The 23433-nt window shown below is 40.6% G+C and overlaps 1 protein-coding gene across 10 annotated transcripts in view; it reads right to left on the reverse strand.

The window, feature by feature from the left end:
* The window catches only part of RALGAPA1 (Ral GTPase activating protein catalytic subunit alpha 1), a 163888-nt gene that overhangs the window by 102768 nt on the left and 37687 nt on the right, over positions 1 to 23433 (reverse strand). For 7 of the 10 annotated variants that reach the window (XM_038756184.1, XM_038756177.1, XM_038756178.1 and 4 more), the window contains exons 9-17: positions 22850 to 23058; positions 19478 to 19717; positions 16050 to 16247; positions 13089 to 13229; positions 12162 to 12310; positions 10736 to 10865; positions 9371 to 9608; positions 8030 to 8191; positions 566 to 706 (exon numbers count right to left, since the gene is read on the reverse strand). In XM_038756184.1, the coding sequence (XP_038612112.1) occupies positions 566 to 706; positions 8030 to 8191; positions 9371 to 9608; positions 10736 to 10865; positions 12162 to 12310; positions 13089 to 13229; positions 16050 to 16247; positions 19478 to 19717; positions 22850 to 23058 (1608 nt within the window). The remainder of the gene's footprint in view (positions 1 to 565; positions 707 to 8029; positions 8192 to 9370; positions 9609 to 10735; positions 10866 to 12161; positions 12311 to 13088; positions 13230 to 16049; positions 16248 to 19477; positions 19718 to 22849; positions 23059 to 23433) is intronic. The other 3 variants (XM_038756186.1, XM_038756179.1, XM_038756185.1) reach the window with 1 other exon arrangement.

Here is a 23433-nt window from a genome sequence, read left to right on the forward strand (position 1 = left end):
CAGTGTCCTATTTTCCACGTGATTAAAAAAACAAGTATATGAGGCATTTTCTTAGACTTCCTACATAGATTTTCAAATATCCAAGGAAGAGATTCTTTTAAAATCATTTATTATTATGGATATAGCTGATCCCATTCTGGATGATGTCAGAAATCCTTGGGTAATGTTCAAATCCATTTATTCTGAAATGATTTGTTGGTGCAAATCAGAAATTAAAGTCTATTCACCAATGAGCTTTTTTACACTACCTTTGAATAAGTATCCATAATACCATGGACTAAAATACTAAAACAAAATGCTTAACAACTGGAAAAAAAGAAAAGCTTGGTCACTTTTACAAAATGTTGGGCATTGGCACAGCGCTAACTTAACACTTCTAAGAATGGGTTGCAAACATGGCATGATAGTTCAAATAACTCAAAATGTTGACTCTTAAAACACTCTGCCCATTCATCCTCCCCTTCCCCACCACCACCCCTAAAAAAGACTCCCCGTGGAAGAGCTTATTGATTTAGCAGAATTTGAAAGCAGAAGGAGGTGCAGAAAATAGCAGAGGTGGCACTACCTGAAAGCTCATCAGAAAGGGGAGTGAGAACAATATCAGGCAAGAAGGGTTTGGAAGTATGGATCAGAACAGGAGCACTTTTAGCACTGCGTATATAGGCCGATGGCAGAGCACATTCACCAATGGATCGGCTTCTCATGGCTTTAAAAAAGGAAAAGAAAGAAGTGGGGAAGGAAAAAAAAGAAGAGTGACTATAATGAAAGGCTTGTGTCACAGAAAAAGCAGCAACAGAGAAAACTAAAAGATACAAAGGAAGAAAATTTTAAATTAAAACATTTCAGCACGGAGGATACTGGCGGAGCTGTAAGAAAAAAAAAATCAGTGGACACATCAGACATTCTGAATTTAATTTTTTTTTTTGGTAAAGCAGAAGTAATGCTTTTTATTACCACAATTACAATGGAGTTGCATTCGAAAGATTGGAACCATTTGATAAGCACTAATTTCACTGCAACAAGGGTTGAAAAATCAGGAAGCTCTGAAAGGGAGTTTGACAAAGCATACAACATGCTCAATTCAGATGGGAACAACTTATTAGTAACACACTTGCGCTTTTTAATAGACAACAGCCTGTGGGGGCCCCAATTTTCCATCACAGACCTGAATTTGCCAGGAATTACCAACTAATTTCAGAGACACTATGATAATAAAACTATCTAAAATCCAAAGAGTCTATTCTTCATCTTAGATTCCAGAATCAAAGTATACTCATGTCCCCATGTCTAACAGCTCTCCTTGTAGGACAGTAGTCCCTAATATATAATATTGCAACAAAGTGAAAGAGAAAATCTGGTGCTATTAAGGAAGAATACTTTCAGAGAAGTCTGTGGTCCCTAAAACATAATGGCTACCAAGAACTAAACATTTATAAAGAGACTATCCTTTATTTTTGTTCTAGAATTTTTGACCAATATCAAATTCAAACAGTAGAGACTGGGATTAATTTTTCAAGTTATATAGCCATATCCTTTGAGTTGACAAAATTTTTAGTTCTACTTAACAATTCCCATACATTTCCTGAGTCTTTTTGCATAGTGGGATTATTGCTTATATAGGTGATTAAATAACCAACGGGAAGAATCCCAAGGGCAAAGGGGCTTGAAGGGGTTTTTCTCTAATGAAAATTATATAGGGTATTTTGCATTGTTTAAACATCATAAAAATGGAGGGTACCTCTAAAATGTTTAGATGTCATTTGAATTACCAAAGGTGTCCTCTTGGTTACTTCTGGACTCATCTGCAGTGGCTGGGGTCTGGAGCAGCCCACAGAATATCAGCACCACAAAGAGGAGAAAGCCATGGATAAAAAATTGAGATGGGAACTTGATGAAATTAACAGGGTTTGCGTTTCCACAACTGCGGGAAATGGATGAACATTCTGAGGTTGGCAGTCAATGGAGGAACACTGAGAGTGATTCTGGTTTCTGTTAGTATTCACCAGGGTGACTAAGAAATAAAGTGTTTTATTTTTCCCCCACTTCAAACTTACATTAAATGCTTTACATCAATGAATGACTAACAATTTCTGGAGTTCTTGTTGTTGTGGCAACATTTATAAACAGTACATTTTAAAGAGCATATTGGCGGGGGCAGGGAGAAAAATTCAATTAAAGTGTATATCATGAATTTAACCAAAAAGAAGAATTAATTAAGGACAGCCTTTGCCACCAGTATATTAATGGCAAAATTACGTCTAATGAATGACATGCTCAAGAAGCTCATCTTTTTCTCTGTCCTTCTGTCTACATTTCCTTCCCTCCCCGCTTCTCACTCTGCCTCTCTCCTACTCCTGTCATCTCCTACCAAAATTCTTGAATTGGTGGCCTCACCCCTTGGAGGATTCCCAATCCATTCCCCTTTGCATACCCAAGGTAATTATGTTCTGGAGCCCAGAGCAGAATAACAAAATGATTTGCTTATACAGAAGCAAATCATTATCTATCAGAATCTGAGCAAAGACTTTGTCTAGTCTACCTTTCCCTCTTTGTGAAAATGAGCTACAACACAAAACCAAATTTCAAATGATGATAAAATTGCAAATTAAAAAAAAATCGGAAGTGAGAAAAACTCAAACACAAAAAGTATCCTTTATGGTATCCTATGTATTTCAAGTTAAATAATGTCTTTTGAAAGAAATAGTTTGAGGATTTCTGCAGCACCTTAGCCTCTCTTACTAAAATTCACCTAAATAATAATAATAATAATGATGGCATTTATTAAGCGCTTACAATGTGCAAAGCACTGTTCTAATTAATTGTAAATATCTAACTTTAATAAACAATCTTTTAGTGAGGTAGGTATAAGGATTTGTTACCTTCTCTATCTAGCTGCTTTATCTAAACTTGTACTGAAGTATCCAAATTCATTAAATCTTTTGACCCCATTCTAAATTAGGATACACGCTGGAGATAATACATAGCGCTAAACTTTTTTTTGCTTACTAGAAACAGAAGTTGAGGATAAAAAATGAAACACTTTTTTAAAATCCGAAGATTTTTCAACCCATGTGCATAAAATATTTAAAAAATCCTTTCCCCAAAAAATACTTAATGGAAGTTCAGCTCAGATTAACAAATTTGTATTGCATATCAGAATCTGGGAACTTTACTCTAGAGTCTCACAAGTACACAAGAAACTTGGTGTGCAACTGATGTATGCTGGCATGGAGATGTCTCAAAAGAGGCACACAGATGTACACAAAACATATGGAGAAAGGAAACCCCGTAAAATGGAAATCCCATTTATTACCATAAAATTTATTACCATAAAACAAAATAGACTCAAATGTACAGCTGGTAGATTATATAATTTATCAAAAAGAAATGTGAAGAACCAGTTTTGACACCACGTAAGGATCTATCTTTAAAGGGCCTAAATTCAGATCTAACACTAGAACCCAAACATAGGCGATCAGGCACTACAACATCAATACACGACTGAACACCAAGGTTACACACCATCTAGACTTCTGCTTTTTTCATGACCAAATTCAGAAACCTTAAATAGCAGCAATTTCCTCTAACATTTCAAGGGGAAATTTGCATGAGTAAGATCTTAGGTAATCTCTCCTCACAAATATGTAAATGAAGCACATTCCAAGTTTCATATTAACATCAAAAGGTTAAACTATAGCAGAGCATATTTCATTTTTCATAAAGCCCAACCTGCAGAGCTGGATTAAAAGGGGATCCTGCTGTGCTTAAAGGATGAAGCCAAAAATATCTTGACCTTGAACTGAAGAAAATATCGGAACAGAACTAATCGTATGATATTCCAAACAAGGAAATCCTAGAAAGCAGTCCCAAAGAGCGGGATGGCACTAAATCCCACGATGGTGCTAGAGAATTATAAAGGCTGGAGATCAACACTATTGGTGTCTTCAAGTTACAGGCAGTGCCCTCCACCTATCATCTATACTCAAATTAACTTGCAATATTGTTTTGTAATGCAATTCTGTATTTTAAATAGACTTCATAGACTAAAAATCCATTCTCACAGAAGTATGTGGTAGAATTAATTTTGGATGCCACTGCAGAAAGTTAGAGGTTATATTCCTCATACTGCCAACTTCTGTCACTGAAACGATGCCTAGTTCATTTTAAAAATAAGTTTACTAGTAATAGTCTTTTGTGGGAACCAACTTTGCCAGGTCTGTATTCTACAACAGTAGTTTTGAGATTATGCACACACAAATGAAACGGGAAAAGAACAAACCTACAGAGGCTTAATACTTAAGCCTGTTCCACCCCCGCAAAAAAAGGATTAAAGCTACTCTACTCTGCAGAAAAGAATGGTTATCAAACCCAAAACATTACCAACAACAGAAACAGACCAATATTCACTTTCTGGGGGGTTACAGAGCAATATCCCCAAATTCAAGTAGTTTGTCAATTTAGATATTTATTTTGCCGAGGCAGTTAATCCCCCTTTGGCAAGTCTCAGCCAATGAACATGCACCATGAGTTTCAACAGAGCAGAATCTTCTGACAGGCCATTTTAAACTCAAATGTTTTTGTGTCATGAGAGCGATTAGGATTGTCAACGTATTCCAAAGCCATTTTAAGGAACGTTTTGATTAAAAACAAATTCAAGATACTGAATTGCTAATGAGCAAATGACTGTACTTAAAAAAATGTTCATTGTAAAGTTCAGTAATAAAATGGAGCCACACATCATGGAGCCTGAAGGACTCTCAATTTGAATATGAAGCAGTCTGCCAAAACGATTTAATAGAGAATATTTACACTGTACCTCCAATGAAGCAACTATTTTTTTACTGTCGTCTTTTTCCTGCCCCAAAACAATTACCCTGCTAAATTCAAAGTATTTTACCTTCTTTAGCAAAGTAGGCAATGGCCAGAATTACCTGCATTATGATTTCACTAGCAATTTTTTTCCTGTTTAATAAAAATCTTCTCAACCATTCATGGTTATGACACAAACTGCAGTGCACATTCAAAACTCTACAATTTATTCAGCATTTTAAATAAGCAGTTAATTTTTGAGCCATCTGTAAAAAAACTCCCCATCCACAAAACTCACAGTGGCCAATGTGAAGAAAGCCGAACTTTTTTTTATCCAATCCACCTTAATGTTACTAAGCACTTCAGACAAGTGATTAATTACAATACTTAAATTCCCCTGTGAATGCAAACTTACCAAACCCAGAGAAATGGGCTATGAGAAAAGAGAGAGGAAGAAACAAGCCCTCAAGTTTCCGAAGAGGAACAAAAATGGAAGGAACTGCAAGTTAAGTCTCTGAACCAGACTTTCAGTTCGGGGTACCCCTAGGTAAAAAGAATACAGTTCTCAATAAAAAATTACTATTGGTCTTATTTAAAGTCTATACTAGGCTCACCACTTCCCACTCCTTTTACTTTCTAGTTGTGTGGGCCGTTACAAAAGACCAAACAATCTAAGACTGAATGGATTAGAGTTCAGGTGCTACAGGAACAATAACTTCCATTATTGGGTGAGGTATATAAAGAGGGAATTCTTACAGCCATTTGGGGAAGAAAGAGGGCACGTGGTGATTGCAAATGCTTTTACTGGTCAAGGAAGGGATATTCCGGAATTCTGGATAGATCTGCAAGCATTGCTGATGACTCAGACCCACCTTGAAGACAGCATCTGAGTGAATGACCAATCAGTCCTCTAGACTGTAAGCTCAGTGTGGGCAAGGAATGTGTCTGTTTATTGCTACAATGTAGTCTCCCAAGTGTGTAGCACAGTGCTATGCACACAGTAAGCGCTCAATAAATACGACTGACTGATCAGTAGCGTTCCCCTGGAGCTGAGGGAGTAGGGCCCCTGGCCTGATTCTCCAAACTCTGGGGCAGCTTCAAACCAAGCTCTCCCCAGAATGGTTCCAATCTGATCTGGGGACAACCTGGGCTGGAAACCAACCCTTTGGGGAGACTGAGTCACCTGATCTTGCCTGAACGCCAGACAGCCCAGAGAGAGAAGCAGCGTGGCTCAGTGGTAAGAGCCCGGGCTTTAGAGTCTGAGGCCATGGGTTCAAATCCCAGCTCCGCCAATTGTCAGCTGTGTGACTTTGGGCAAGTCATTTAACTTCTCTGTGCCTCAGTTACCTCATCTGTAAAATGAGGGTGAAGACTGTGAGCCCCCCACCGTGGGACAACCTGATCACCTTGTAACCTCCCCAGTGCTTTGCACATAGTAAGCGCCCTTATTATGGACACAGCAGGCTCTTAGAGCTACCTCTGAGATCACCGAGGCGGGGAGATGGATTCTGGGCTTCCCCTCGCCGCTTCTAGTCTCTCTACTTCGCTGCTCCTACAAGGGCTTTGTGGAGGTGTGAAAATTCAGTCAAGCTGGTGGCAGAGTGAGAAGGGCAAAGGCACTACCATTTACCAGGCAGCAGTTAACAGGCAGACTCTCGGGTTAATCACAAAGCATGCATGGGGACGCGGTCTCTCAGGAAAATATCCACACTAGCCAATACTTTTGAGTCTACTCAGCAGAACTGTAACAAAGTACCAGTATCGAATCTCCAAATGTTACCTGATTAACAGCCTTAGCACATCTAATTCTATAGTTCTTTTTTAAAAAAAAAAAACCCAACAAAATCCCACAATTTCAATTGCTCGGTGTAAAAGCAGCTGGTGATTCATTCATTCAATTATATTTCTTGAGTGCTTACTGTGTGCAGAGCATGTACTAAGCACTTGGGAGAGTACAACAATGAACAGACACATTCCCTGCTCACAGTGGGCATTCCAAGGGACCCCATCATGGAGACACAGTAAAACCTCACTAAGCTGAAGAATAAGGGACCAGAACAACGGATTTTGAAAGAACCGGGTCTGGATTACACAACAGATTTCTGAATGATTATGACATCTAATTATCTGAGGACTAGCTGCTGCAAGATTTGAATAATAGTGTCGTTTGGATACACAGGGAGCATATTCATGAGGTTTTACTGCTCTTGACTAAGAGCAAATGAATAATCAACTAAACGTTCTCAGATTAATGTACAGGTAACATCCTCAAGTGAAACTGACTTTCCTTTTAGTAAGGAACTGTAATCCATTTTTGCCCCTTTCTGATGTTTTTCATAACAAGTTTCAAAGTTGGAAGTGTTTTACTCACTTCTACAAAAAGCTGTGAGGTGTGCTCAATTCACACATGCATCCATTTCTTTCTTTTCCATAAGGAAAGGCAAAACTAATCAAACTCATGTCGGGTTCCACTCTCTTTAATTCACTGACGCTATTCTTCCTTACTTTCTGAAGTCCTTAGGTGTATCCTATGTTTCAAGCCCACATTTCTTTCTTTTCCACAAGGAAAAGCAAAACTAACCAAACTTATGTTGGGTTCCATTCTCTTTAATCCACTGACGCTATTCTTTCTTACTTTCTGGAGTCTTTAGGTGTAGCCTATGTTTTAAGCCCACATTTCTTTCTTTTCCATAAGGAAAAGCAAAACTAATCAAACTTATGTTGGGTTCCACTCTCTTTAATCCACTGCAGCTATTCTTTCTTACTTTCTGTAGTCCTTAGGTGTAGCCTATGTTTCAAGCCCACAACACATTTCCTGTTCATTTTAACTCACGCTCGTTTATGGACACAGAGTAATTTGGGAAAAGTGATAAATGATTTAAGGGCTTTCTAACAATAACAACCTATGGCTGAATACATTTCCTATTCCAATATGAGTTTATTTCTGCTCTTCATACTTAGGTGATCAATTTATAAACTTAAAATGACCTGTACAGAAGCAATTAGATAAATTACTCTGAGCAGCATTATATGAACTCAACTTGTTAAACACATTAAAAGACAGAATTAGAGAAGCTGTTAACTTGTCCCCAGAATCAGCAGGGAAGATCACTAAAGAGTCAAAGGCCACAACCCAAAATCATTCAGGGTCATATAAAGTCACCCTGTCTTAGCCCCCATCCTGAGTCCCCCCTGAGTTTCACTGTTTGAGGGGACTTACCGACGGTTTTCTGCCGCACTAGGCTTCTTGCCTTTTCGGTCCCTGGAGATCCCGTGGTTGTTGCACTCCGCTGCCTCATCGGGGCCTGCCCAGGCTGATCACGGCTCCATCCTCGGGAAAATGACTTGTCAACAGATGCCTTCTGGAACTCGTGCCCGACTCCTACAAACACACGTTTTCGGTGTTTCAAAATATTGTGTTTAAATTAGTTCTAGCAGTCCATCCCAAATTTACCATAATGCGTGTGACAGTCTAGGAAGCAAAATGCCAGAAATTCTACATTTACCTTGATGAGTCATGAAGTCTTAAAAAAAAAATCAGCTGTCGCTTAAAGTGATACAAGTTAAACTCCAAACCAAGAGTATACTCATCTGTCACCTCTAATGCTTGCATATTCAGGCATCTAGACTATAAACCCCTTGTGGGCATGGATTGAGTCTACCAACTCCGCTGTATTGTACTCTCCTCAGTGCTAAGTGCAAAGCTCTGCACACACTAAGTTGTCAATGCCACTGACTGTTTTCTATGTGACCACTTAATAATCAAATCACAAAAACGATTGAAGTTGGCACTGAAAAATTCCAGTTGTATTTCATTCTTAGTATTCTAGATATCTTTAAAGCAATGTATTATGACTTGCCTATACCAGACGTGATGAAGTCTCAAAAATTTAAGGAACAGTTTATTTTTAGGGCAACTAAATTGCACAGATTACAGTGAAATTTTTTTTGGACAAAACTTTACTACAGACTTCAGATGAGTTAGCAAATATGGTCACGAAACAATTTACACCCTTAATACTGACACTGTGGAGTTTGCTAATAAGGCAAAGAACTTTCTATACATCTGCTTCGAAAACCAATCTATAAAAATGATAATAGCTGCAGCATTTGTTCAGGGAAATCGGCCTGGGAACTGGTCACACATCCAATAATAATTGGGGCATTTGTTAAGCACTTACTATGTACAAAGCACTGTACTAAGCAAGCACTGGGATTGATAAAATATAAGCAGGTTGGACACGTTCCCTGTCCCTCCTGGGGCTCACAGTTTAAGAGGAAGGGAGAACAGGTATTTTATCCCCAGTTTTACAAGCGAGGTAACTGAGGCACAGAGAGGATAAGCGACTTGCCCAAGGTCACACAGTAGGCAAATGGCAGAGTCAGGATTTTCTGACCCAGGTCCACGCTCGTTCTACTACGCCACACTGCTTCTCAGCACGATCTTGCACCATTTCACATCCCTATTATGTCTCTGTCATTACCACCTTATCCCAGGTTTAAAAAACATCCAAGAATTAGGAACTGAGCGAGAACTAGAGGTACAGGTTTTAATACTTACCTTTGCCTTTGTGTTTTTTCTGTTTCTGCTCACTCAGTTTATCCAGCGGTAAATCACTGAGATCCAGGCTGTATAAGTTTCTAGCTAATACTTTAGTTAGTGTCTCCATAGTCAGGGACCACTCCGTAGCCAACTCTTCCCAATAAGTCAGTGAAGACATCACCGACAGCAAGTCATCCCACAACTCTCGGGAGATGTACACATTTAGATTTGCTTTGATCCAGGCTACTATAAGAGTCTACAAGAATAAATGGGGAAAATCAACAATGATCTGCTTTTTTAAACTCTCTGCGGCACCAGATTCTAAAGAATTCAAATAGAAAACATTCATCTAAAAACAAGACATTTTCAGCACTGATTACTTTACAGACAATAGCCGTTCCATACAATCTTTGAAAATAATTTTAGTAAAAATGTGCACTGCAATGTGTAGTTACACAGTGGAATATTAAACTCAGTGTTTACCATTTAATGTATTTTCTGTTTAAGGCTTAAGCTAATTAATTGTAATTCTAATAGTGCCAATTCTCTAGATTCAATTCTAGAGAATTGAATCAATTCTCTAGATTCTGGAATCACCCAGTTTTCAAGCAACCATCTCGGTCGACTGATTTCCAGCTATGACGAATTTGATTTCAATATCACAGTTCCTTTAATTCAACACCCTCTGCCTAAAGTTACTATCTATCCTTCATATTCAGAGGAGAACTCATGCTTTACAGAAAGAAGAAGTTTGGGGAGAAAACCACAATCAAAAAGTAAATCCAGATTAAAGAGGGAAGAACTCTCTCCCTGAAACCCTCCTTTCCCAAAGAAGAGACACAATAGACCACTTAAATATTAACCCTGGGGCTTCACTAGTATTTGAGAACCTATTGCTCCCTCAAGACAGCAATTTAAGGTTGAAGCAGGGGGGTCCTGACTCTTCACCATAGAGGCTAATCACATGAAAACACTGAGAAGTGTACCCAGTTTGGGACATGCCCCGTTGATAAAAATTAAAAACCAGAGAGGCAGGATGGTTTCGCTGGCCAGACTGTGCGAGCCCAATGTGAACCGTCATCAGTGCTTGTTCAATTCAGGCTTTCTGAAGATTAGATTTGTCCTCCTCTAAGTTCCAACTACCCTAAAGAAAGAGGTCCCACGTGTAAACACTAGTCTACTAAACGTGCGGTGTACAGGTGGCAAGATTGGCCACTTCTCTGATTTAGATTACCGCCGTTATGATTAGGCACCAATGGTCCTTCAACAAGTGGCCTCAGCACTCAGGCTTGCTTTTTTGCCAGCTGCATGCGAACTGCAATTGTAAAGGTCAGGAGAGCCAAAACTTGACAACAAACTTCTACAACATTTTTTGTTAATTGCCTGGAAAAGGGGTCCTGCAAGTCGCCCTGCTAGGGTCATATTCTTCTTTCCTTGAAACTGCAGAAAAGCCTGCGACGGGATCTTCAGGACAGATTCGGTCACCCTGAGGAGCACAAGCAACATCTGTTCCCTTCAAAGCAACAAAGGAAAAAAAGTATAAGCTTTCCATTCTGGTGAATATTTACTGTCAATCAATAGTATTATTGAGCACTTACTGAGTGCAGAGCACTGTAGTAAGTACTGGGAACCGTACAGTATAACAGAGTTGGAAGACTATGAAGGATTTCAACAAGGACATATTTAATGGCAGGACCACGTCAGTTCTTGGGATTTTATCAAAGTCCTGAAGTCCTGACGATCTGCTTAATTTTGAAGAGGGATTAGAAATAGAATACCTTTGCTTACTGTGGACTCTAGGGTCATATGAGGTTGTATATTTCCATGCTAGAATCACAGGCTTGGGTGTCCTAATCTGCTTTCCTCTTTTGGCCTGGCCAACACAGATATAAATGGCCCTAGGTCAAGTAGAGCTCTATTCCCCTGATGCCCAAGCAAATGAATGAACTGGTCTCCCCTGGCAGTGGGATGATCAAATTACCAGGAGAATCACTATTTTGATACTTAACGCCCCCCCATGAGTGCCTAATTATTCTGCTTATAAACAGCTATCTTCTTTACCACTCTCTCCAAATCCTAAGAAACCTACTCAAGTTTGCAATTACAGGGCAATTACCTGTTAATCTTTAGACGGCAGCGTGCTTTAATCATTCCTAAAAGGGACCCCTCTTCTGACCCAAGGCTCTGATTTCAACAAATTTCAGGCATTAAAAAGTAGTTTGGAATTTTAATCGCATTAATTATCCCACCTGTGGGCCCAATATGCAACTGGGAAAAAAAAACACCCCAAAACCCACAAAACAAACCACTGTAGACCCCCAGGCCCTATAGCATTACTTAGACCGTGAGCCCCAGGTGGGACAGGGAATGTGTCCTACCTGATTAACTTGTCTCCGTTCTAGTGCTTAGAGCAGTGCTTGGCACATAGTAAGCGCTTCATAAGTACCAGCACAAGTTCTCAGAAAGACAGGGGTGAGGTGTGGTCGGAGAGGAGAATGGAATATTTTCCAGAAATGGGTGGGAAAACAACCCAAACTGCCAATCTGGCTCTCCCTATGCCGCTAATGAACCCGGAAAGCCTCCTGCTTACTCTAGTCTTGCTCTACTGCCCAATTTAACCCCTTTGTTCCTCCGGGGACCAGAATTAGCCGGTATGGTGGAATGGTAAGACTTCCTTTGAAAGCAACCGAGAAAATTCTGAAACTAAATATAAATCATATGAGGTTTAGAGGACCCATATTAAGATATTATTTATCTCAGAATGTCACGAGAACAAATTAACCAATACCAAAAACATCAGACCCTTTACCAAGTCTTCTTGTCCATTGTTACTTGTACCACCATGAATCGATAGATATTAAGAATACGTTTACACATATCGGTGTGTTCATCCAAGAGGCTCTTAATTTCATTGGCAGGTTCAAGAAGGAAAATATTTGATGAGTTTACTATAAAAACCTAGAAAAAACAATTTGGGTTAAATTTAGAACACTGCAAGATAATTTCCTTCTCTGATTTTCTTTTTGACAAAAAGACAAATGTGAAAAACACTGATATAGAAATAAATCCTACTACATGAGGAGTACAGCAGTTCACTGGGTAAAGAAAATGATGGGAAATTTAGCCTATAATTCTAACCTCACTACTATCTCCACCTCATGAATTAACAAAGGTCGTTCTTGTTCTCTGACTACATTTCAAATTTCATAGTAAAACAGGAATAACATCACTTGTCTATAACCAAGGGTAAAGAGGAGGAGTATTCAGAATGCTTAGAGAGCAACTTCCAAGACACAAAGGAATTCTAAAAGCCCTCACGTAGTTTGTTGGATTTAGAATTGAATTCATCACTAAATTAGGGTCATTTTCAATTTAAGAAAAATTTCCCGAAAACCACATTTTCCATTCTTCTTTCTTGAACAAAAGCTAGTTTTTTTAAAAAAAATCAATTCAAAACCAGAAACCTACTGCCCACTGAGGTCAAATCACCGTTAACTGCATCAACAGTCTTTCACTAAAGTGATAAAAAGCCACATCAATAATCGGACATAGAAGGAAATTAAGAGGGCTCTAAAATTAACGTCCCAGCCTTGCCTCAACATTTTGGTCACTGCAGGAAATTTCTCTGACATTTTGTTCTCTTTCTTCATAAAACTATTACATGAAAACCCTTTCTGCAAAGCAAGGAAATTCTGAGAAAGGCATTTGAAGGGGATTAAGCTACCCGGCTGCCCACCTGCAATACCGCCTGGACACCCGCTCGAGTATTTTGCTCTGTGATGTCAACTTCAGGGGCTTCGTAAAGAGGGTCTTGGTAAGAGCCCATTTTGGCTCTATTGGTGTTTCGGCTGTGACCAGAGGTTTTGGTCAGTTTTTCCTGAAAGATATCAATGGTAATTTTCCTCGATATTAAACATCAGAGAAATTAGGATACCCTTTGGCACCATACACATCCTTCAGACAAAATCCTTCTAGACCGTGAGCCCACTGTTGGGTGGGGACCATTTCTATATGTTGCCAACTTGTACTTCCCAAGCGCTTAGTACAGTGCTCTGCACACAGTAAGCGCTCAATAAATACGATTGAATGAATGAATGAATGAAAATCACCTTGACATCAGTAAAAATATGGACAGAACGTGCCCATTATCTGGGCTTCTAGTTTAACATAATACCTACCACACAGACCATATACAACCCCTTTGTCTTAAAAACGAATGAAAAACCTTTTTCTCTATTTTATTCTGGTTTCAGAAAGCCACCCTGAAGGAAATCTTAAATGCGAATGGGGCTCGAAAGAGGTGGACAGTGTTCAAAAAGACCAAAGAGAAGGATGAAATTAAGAGGATCGAAAAAACACCTCAGGAAACAAGACAGTCATATCAAGGTAGATAACGTCTTCTGCCAAGGAAACAGCAAATGGTAGTTTTCATTTTTCTTAAACAAAAACGACAACACAAAAATATAAGGGACTGCTGGTACCAGGCCCATTGGGAGAGAAGCTCCGGGGTGTTGCTTTCCAGGTGCATCACTCACTACTGCAGCAGAGAACCTTGTTAGGAGCTGGTGGTTCTCAGAGAGGGAGAGAGGGAGAGAGGGATTGCACAGGATTCGCTGGGCTGTCCTGGACCCTCCTCACCAGCCTGGCACTCGGGGCTGAGGTTATACAATCAATGATTCAATTCACAAGGTTCGACTCTTAAAAAGTTCCCAAGATCGTTCATTCATTCAATCGTATTTACTGAACACTTACAGTGTGCGGAGCGCTGTACTAAGCACTTGGAAAGTACAATTCAGCAACAGAGACAATCCCTATCCAACAACGGCCTCACAGTCTAGAAGTGGGGAGATCATCTGATCCCAAGGAGGGACGGAGTGTATTCATTCAGGTAGTGTGGCAATGTGTGGTGCTTTTAGAAATTTTACCATTTCAAATTGGAAAAACTTTTTTCATTTAAAAGACGCCTTCATGAGATATGGCTTTAAAAGGATTTTCCATTAGCAAGACAAACCACTCTGCTGTCAGATTGTAAACTCCTTGAGGGCAGCGACTGTTTTGTACCTCTATTGGACTGTCCCAAGTGATTTGTTCAGTGCTCTGCACACAGTGGATGCCCAACAAATACTGAATGATTGCAAGATTTTTCAAAGAAATGAATCTAAAAAAGAGTATTTTATAGTTGATTCATTACTCAGGGGGTGTGGTTGAAACTTCTCATATGACAAAACACTTGCATTATAATACTCATGACAACACCATACACAATTCCAAACAGTTTCTCCTGACATTAAATCATGTTTCTTGGCAGAAATACGTCGGCAGAAGAAAGTTCCCTAGTTTCTCAATAGTGATTGATCCAAAATGTGCAATGAAAATTCAATGTTCCCAACCGTATTTTTTTCCACAACAATAATTTTCCGAACTGTATGTTTCTGAGTAGGTGATTCACCCTTGCTTTAAATCAACAGAACTACTTAAGCCAAAATGTAAACTAAACTTGAATAAGCTAAGAAGAATAACTACTGCTTAAAATAATCTAACAATACTCAATTACAAATAAACTGTGACAAGGCCCTCAACCATTTGTATTTTGTTGACATAAACTTGGTTATGATTTGTAGCAATACAATAATAATAATGGCATTTGTTAAGTGCTAACTATTTGCAAAGCACTGTTCTAAGTGCTCTCACTCTCTTCCCTGGTCATCAAGACCTTCAGCCTCTCATTCTCCTCTAGCTCCCCAATGACTTCAAACAAGTCACTATCTCCCCCATACTGAAAAAAAAACATCAATATATCAACCTGACTGTCCTCTGGTTGTGGGTCCACCTTGTTCTTGTGTAAACTCACTGAAGGGGCTGTCATCTACCCACTACCTCCACTTGTCTCCCCCAATTTTCTTCTCAAAGCTCTGCAATCTGAATTTTGTCTTCTCCTTCTACTAGGACCAGGTTCATCAAAACTTCCAACGCCCACCTTCGGGCAAAATTTAATGGCCTTTATTATGTTCTAATTCTTCCTCAATCTCTCCTGCTTCACTCTGTCCTCCTAAATCCAGTCTCCAGTCTTGGTTTTAGGCACCCATTACTCTCAGTCCTGTGTGGCCTATGGGAAAGAGCATGGGCCTGGGGGGTCAAAGGGCTTGGGTTCTAATCCCAGCATCGTCACATATCTGTTGTGTGAACTTGGGCAAGTCACTTAACTTCTTGGTATCTCAGTTCCTTCATCTGCACAACGCGGGCTCAATACTTCTCCCTCCTATTTGTGAGCTCCATGTGGGACCTGAATATCTTGTACCTACCCTGTGCTTAGTATAGTGCTTGGCACACAATAAGCATTTAGCAAATACCATGGTTATTATTCTCTTCCTGACTGCTCTTTTACTGGCTTACCTCTCCTCACCTTTCAACCTTCACCATCTCCAACCCCGAACCCTCATCTGTTCCTAAACTTGTACCTTCTCCTGACAAAAGGCCTTACCAACCAGGATGACTTGCCTGTCCCTAAAATTCAATATGTCGAAAACTGAACTCCTCTTCCTCCTTCCTAAACCACCTCCCCCTTTCACAGTTTTTCCGAACCTGTCAACAGCATTTCCATCCTCCCCTCATTTCCACACATTATCAATTTCTACTGCACAAAACTGAACTTGGACAACCTAGTGGGAAATAAATCACTTATTTGAATAATTCCTACCTCCTCTCTTTCTTTTCCCTCCTCTGCAGGAATAGCATGTTCTGCAGCACTCTCAATGCAAGCTAGATTTGCAGAAATGATCAGACATTCTTCGGGTTCTTTCATGAACAACGGTTTCTCCTCCTGCTGGATCCATTCCTGATATACTTTCACCACTTTTCTCATGGCGGCTGCTTCGCAAATTGGCAATAAAAATGCCTGTCCAAAAAGAGAAAGTTCAATTCTGGGGGAAGAGTAGCATGTATTCGCCTATAATTTGGGATCGGCAAGATGATAAACATTTCCGAAAATGCTATTATGAAGTCAGCTGGCTCATACTCCAAATTAGTGTTAATGCAGAGTACAAAAAAAGTGAAAAATTCTAAAAAATGGTAGTCATACACTGCCCTCTAGTGGAATTGTTATGAAAGGGTCTCAAAACACGAAGTTCTAGTTTATTCATTCATTCATTCGTATTTATTGAGCGCTTACTGTGTGCAGAGCACTGTACTAAGCGCTTGGGAAGTACAAGTTGGCAACATTCATTCAATCGTATTTATTGAGTGCTTACTGTGTGCAAGGCACTGTACTAAGCGCTTGGGAAGTACAAGTTGGCAACATTCATTCATTCAATCGTATTTATTGAGCGCTTACTGTGTGCAGAGCACTGTACTAAGCGCTTGGGAAGTACAAGTTGGCAATATAAAGACGGTCCCTACCCAACAACGGGCTCACAGTCTAGAAGAGGGAGAAAGTTATTCATTCATTCATTCAATTGTATTTACTGAGTGCTTACTGTGTGCAGGGCACTGTATTAAGCACTTGGGAAGTACAAGCTGGCAACATTCATTCAATCGTATTTACTGAGTGCTTACTGTGTGCAGAGCACTGTACTAAGCACTTGGGAAGTACAAGTTGGCAACATATAGAGACGGTTCCTACCCAACAATGGGCTCACAGTCTAGAAGGGGGAGAAAGTTATTCATTCATTCATTAAATCGTATTTATTGAGCGCTTACTGTGTGCAGAGCACTGTATTAAGCACTTGGGAAGTACAAGTTGGCAACATTCTTCATTCATTCAATCGCATTTATTGACCGCTTACTGTGTGCAGAGCACTGTACTAAGCGCTTGGGAAGTACAAGTCGGCAACATATAGAGACGGTCTCTACCCAACAACAGTCTCAGTATTTCAGTTACAACTAGTAATGATACTGAATTTAGGACAGCTTTAAAACTCAAAGCAAAAAATGGGAGAGAGAAATAAGCAACACAGGAACTAAAGTTGAACTACTACTCCTTTACTCAGTCTGCTATTCAGCAGGTTATTTTTTTTAAGATCCGCAGATACTGGAAGTAGAAAGGATAAACAGTTCGATACCTGGGAAATAAGGTTACTTAAAAAGCACCTATCTTTTCAGGGAAGTGTGGGGTTGCCTGAAATTTTGGCCTTGTCAGCTCATCACAAAACTATTTTTTTCGGGGGTTGGACTCTAGCTCCACAGCTCACCTGGGCCTAGTCAACATTCCCCTGGAAGGAAGTCCAAGTTGTGGGCCCTGTCATCATCATCATCATCAATCGTATTTATTGAGCGCTTACTATGTGCAGAGCACTGTACTAAGCGCTTGGGAAGTACAAATTGGCAACATATAGAGACAGTCCCTACCCAACAGTGGGCTCACAGTCTAAAAGGGGGAAACAGAGAACGAAAAACCAAACATACTAACAAAATAAAATAAATAGAATAGATATGTACAAGCAAAATAAATAAATAAATAGAGTAATAAATATGTAAAAACATATATACATATATACAGGTGCTGCGGGGAAGGGAAGGAGGTAAGATGGGGGGGATGGAGAGGGGGACGAGGGGGAGAGGAAGGAAGGGGCTCAGTCTGGGAAGGCCTCCTGGAGGAGGTGAGCTCTCAATAGGGCCTTGAAGGAAGGAAGAGAGCTAGCTTGGCGGATGGGCACAGGGAGGGCATTCCAGGCCTGGGGGATGACGTGGGCCGGGGGTCGATGGCGGGACAGGCGAGAACGAGGTACGGTGAGGAGATTAGCGGCTAGAACCCCACAGGGTTCTAGCACTGCAGCCCTCCCCTGCCAGACCCCAACTACTCAGAAAGAATTAAAAAAAAAGGCCCCTTCTGGGTTGCTCCACTGAACCACAGTGGGTTTAGCCTGGGGGATTCAGTGGAGGCCAAAGTGGTCTTCTATAGGCCAAACAAGGCACTGAACAAGGATGGGCTATGAGTTTCCTCAAGGAACAGGAGAAAGCCCAGTGAAATCTTCCCCGGAAAGCTGTTACAATCATGTGGTGGCTCTTCCCCTTCGGAATGACCGGCAGAAAAGTAACAGGAGAGGGAAGAGCAGATCAGGAGACCCAGGGGAGGGTCCAAGCACAGAAAAGGTACACCTGTGATTCTTAGAAGGCAGCCTCTGAAGCTTTTCAAGTTGGGAAGCATCTCCAGAGAGATACCTATTTGTGATGTGTTTGGTGAAACACTTTTCTCTCATTAGAGAGAACCGCTTTGTGGGTGCTTAGCAAGGGAGACTGTGAGCCCCGCACTGTGAGGCCCTGCTGAGAGCTCACCTCCTCCAGGAGGCCTTCCCAGACTGAGCCCCTTCCTTCCTCTCCCCCTCGTCCCCCCTCCATCCCCCCATCTTACCTCCTTCCCTTCCCCACAGCACCTGTATATATGTATATGTTTGTACATATTTATTACTCTACTTATTTATTTATTTATTTTACTTGTACATATCTATCCTATTTATTTTATTTTGTTAGTATGTTTGGTTTTGTTCTCTGTCTCCCCCTTTTAGACTGTAAGCCCACTGTTGGGTAGGGACTGTATATGTTGCCAATTTGTACTTCCCAAGCGCTTAGTACAGTGCTCTGCACACAGTAAGCGCTCAATAAATACAATTGATGATGATGATGACATGGGCTGTGTCCAACCCGATTTGCTTGTATCCACCCCAGTGCTTAGTACAGTGTCTGGCACATAATAAGTGCTTAAATACCACAACTATTAGTATTATTATTATCATCATTATTAAGGAAAACAACCGAAAACATTTAAAAACACCCTTAAGTCAGACAGTACTGGGGTCTCAGAGTTTAAAGGAACAATGAAAGCTGTGGCTACTCAAATAAGGCTATAGTAATTTCACTTTTATTAAAAAAAAAAAACCACCTCACAAAACTCACTCAGGCTTCAAGAAAGATGGAAAATGAAGTACCAAACCAGTGTCCGTTTTCCTTTTTAAACATTCTCTGCATGAGTCTGAATTAGGAGTGGCTGGGAGCAAGGAAATCACCTCATCATAAAACAGCCGGGTCCCTGAAGATTTACAAAAACCTCATCCAAGATTTTCCTAAATACAATATGTCACTACTGGTGGGGGACGAAATACCCCAAAGCGTTTTTTTGGTGTCGGATTTTACCTGCCGAAAGATCTCCGTGAGGAAGTTAACGTTGCTTCTTTTGGAAGAAAAGACCTTGCGCACGATTTCGATGTCTGTGAGGTGCTCTTCGTCAATACTGCAGAGACTAGACGAACTTGGTTCCCGCTCGGTGAGAGTGCTGGTGTTGGAATGGCACTGCTCCGGCTCTGCGGCTCTGTCTGTCCTGTCGGCGCTCTCGTTTTTATTTTCTTCCCTCGAAGCCAGGCTAGCAGCTGCTCTCTGAAATCCAAACAGACATACAATCTTGGCTTCACAAAATGCTGTTCTTGGAGACCAATTCTTTACTGTTTCCACAGCAGTCTCCCCCGACTCAGAGCCCCGCTAACTCATGAGATCTGACTGTAACAGGTCAGAACCATGTTAAACCACAAAGAAAATCAAGCCAAAGTGTGGAAAGAGATCATTCGGTCGCATTTATTAAGCGCTTACCGTGTGCAGAGCACTGTACTAAGTGCATGGGAAAGTACAACGTAACAATAAACAATGACAATCCCTGCCCACAAAGAGCTCACGGTCTAGAGAGAAAGGAAAAACATAACCGGTCTCTGGAGTTAGTAATAACTTATTAAGCTATATACATGGCATTTTATGTTTGAGAGGATTCACCCCAATCCAAATGCTGGGAAGGATATTATAAATTACTTAACGTTGGTCTCCCCCTCTAGACTCTAAGCTCGTTGTGGGCAGGGAACTTGTCTACCAACTCTGTTGTACTGTACACTCACAAGTGTTTTAGTACAGTGCTCTGATCATAGTAAGCACTCAAATGCTACTGATGATGATAAGAGACACTAAACTCTAAAAGCAAGTTACTAGCTCAAATAGAATATTTAGTTGATTAAGAGTTCAATCATTTATACTGCTTTTTAAATCTTAAAATAACAGGAAAAGGGTGCAAAAGTTCATTATAACTGCATCAATCCCCCTCCCACACACCCCCAAAACTCTTAGATTAGTTAACTAAAACTCACAAAATAAAGTGACCTAAAAATAAACAAATGCAACTGAGATTGAACTTCAACACCTGGGGAGCTGGAAGCAGGAAACTGATGGCTTTTAATTACAAAGCCTCTTCTGTATTGCAGTTCCGGCCTAGAGAGAAACCTTATGTAATGAAAATAAAAACAAAGGGAAGTGAGACCAAAACCCTCTGATAAGCATCATTGTTTCGACCCCTAGACTTGGTGAGTAGCATCACTCCAAGCCTTATTCCTTACCTAGCATGGCACCTCTTCGCTTCGTACTTCTCTAGCAGTTCGAACAATGCATTGGACCCAATGGTTGTTCAATAACTATTAATATTATTATTACTCAATTAATGGTGTTTGAGTGCTCATTCTGTGCCGAGCACTGTGCTGAGCCCTTGCGAAAATATAATACAATGGTGTTGATAGCCCTGACCCCCGCCCAACACAGTCTACAAGGGGTGACACACATTAAAATGAACTACAGATAGGTGAAATAATAGAGCATAAGGATATGTATTTAAGCGCTGCGGAGGTAGGATATTGATGTGCTTAAGGGTACACATCCAAGTGAACAGATGATGCAGAGGGGAGAACGGGTAGGGGAAATGAGGACTTAGTCCAGTAAGGTTCTCTTGGAGGAGATGTGATTTTAAGAGAGTTTTGAAGGTGGGGAGAGTGGTGGTCTATAGGGTATGAAGGAGGGGGGAGTACCAGGCCTGAGAGGGGACATGGGCAAGAGATTGGCAGGAAATTAGGAGATCGAGGGACAGAGAGTAGGCTGGCATTAGATGAGCCAAGTGTATGGATGGACTGTGTTCATAGAGCTCTTCTTATGTTATCGCTCTCTATTCTGTGAATGCGGATGCCAACTCTGTTGTACTGTAGTCTCCCATGTGCTTAGTTCAATGCTTTGGGAACAAAAAGTGCTCAATATATACCACTGATTGCGTGTTGATCCTCGCAAACCGAATTCCACTCACCCCTTTCCTTCATCCCAGGCTGTCCTAGAAGACTGCTAGCCAGCTGCACTGAAGCTGCAATGGTTTTCTTCCTCCTCCTTGTCTTCAACTGAGACTTAAATCAAGGTCCTCACCAGCTGGCAAGCATTCCTAGTGCACCTAAACAACTCTTCTTTGCACCTAAATTCATTCACTCATTCAATCGTATTTACTGAGCGCTGACTGTGTGCAGAGCACTGTACTAAGCGCTTGGACGTAAGCATGTTGTGGGCAGAGAACTTGTCTTCCAACTGTTGCAGTATACTCTCCCAGGTACTTAGTAGAGATCACTGCATATAGTAAGTGTTCAAGAAGTACCACTGATGATAATGATATAAGGAGAATGCCAACCTATTTCCAGGGCTGAGGCAATCTAAGGAGGAGACGTTTAACTAAAATACGTTTAAAGGCATTTTTGGAAAATGAAAAATGTCATGAAATGTTCTCCAGCACAGAAAAAAAGCACCTGGTCATTAAAAAGCACTAAAGTGGAAATACATCTCATCATCATCATCAACAATCGTATTTATTGAGCGCTTACTGTGTGCACAGCACTGTACTAAGCGCTTGGGAAGTACAAGTTAGCAACATATACAGACAGTCCCTACCCAACAGTGGGCTCACAGTCTAAAAGGGGGAGACAGAGGACAAAACCAAACATACTAACAAAATAAAATAAATAGAATAGATATGTACAAGTAAAATAGAGTAATAAATATGTACAAACATATATACAGGCATCTAATGAAACAGAGTGATCCTTTAATGTGGCAGTGAAGAGAAATGTGACTACTATTTCTAACAGGTGAATCAATCAGGTATTTATTGAATGCTTACTCTGTACAGAAACTATATTAGGCACTTGGGAGAGTACAACAGAATTAGCAGGCATGTTCTCTGCTCATAACCAGTTTACCATTTAGAGGGACTTTGAGTTTTTTTCTGTTCCAAACCAAGTATTGAGGAATACGTTTAGGCACCGGAAAGGTTGTGTTTTCCTAACAATGAACACATTTTTATGATCCTAAAATGAAAAACCCCCGCTCCATCCGCCCCGCCTTACCTCCTTCCCTTCCCCACAACACCTGTATATATGTATGCACGTATTTATTACTCTATTTATTCATTTATTTTACTTGTACATATTTATTCTACTTATTTTATTCTGTTAATAGGTTTTGTTTCGTTCTCTGTTTCCCCCTTCTAGACTGTGAACCCACTGTTGGGTAGGGACCGTCTCTATTTGTTGCCAACTTGTACTTCCCAAGCCCTTAGTCTGCACACAGTAAGCACTCAATAAATACGATTGAATGAATGAATGAATGAATGAATGAATGAAAAACCACACCCCAAAAAACTGGTTTGAAACACACTGTGGGCATTACCTGAATATTCTTTGGCACAACTTCCCCTTCCATTCCAGGAATATGAGGTCCCGCATGAGGTTTTGGCTCAAGCCAAAATGACACCAACCAGCGAATGACAATAACGCGTGCCTTGAGGAACGGCTCCTTGGTGCAATAGATTGCTTCATTGGTTTCAGCATCCTTCTTTATCATCACATAATGAGGCTTTGGTCTCGTCTGGGGGATATCTATTCACGAGAAAAAGAAGGTGGTTGACCCAAGGATGAACGGACCTAGGTCGAGGAAGCCCAAGCTGCATGAACTCTGAGACATCTCCATCTTGCAGAGAAAAGGGTCTTTTCCGGCCCGGTCACTGGGTGGGACAGGGAAGAAGAATCAATCAATCAATCGTATTTATTGAGAGCTTACTGTGTGCAAAGCACTGTACTAAGCGCTTGGGAAGTACAAGTTGGCAACCTATAGAGACAGTCCCTACCCAACAGTGGGCTCACAGTCTAAAAGAAGAAGGGGTTTCAGTGTACACCTCCAGGGACCTCGTCTCCCGATGTCCATCGAAAGCAGGTCAGAAAAGAGAATCATCGGCTTGCATCCAACATGAGGCC

Source organism: Tachyglossus aculeatus, chromosome 14, assembly GCF_015852505.1.
Source record: "Tachyglossus aculeatus isolate mTacAcu1 chromosome 14, mTacAcu1.pri, whole genome shotgun sequence".
Lineage (NCBI taxonomy): Eukaryota > Metazoa > Chordata > Mammalia > Monotremata > Tachyglossidae > Tachyglossus > Tachyglossus aculeatus.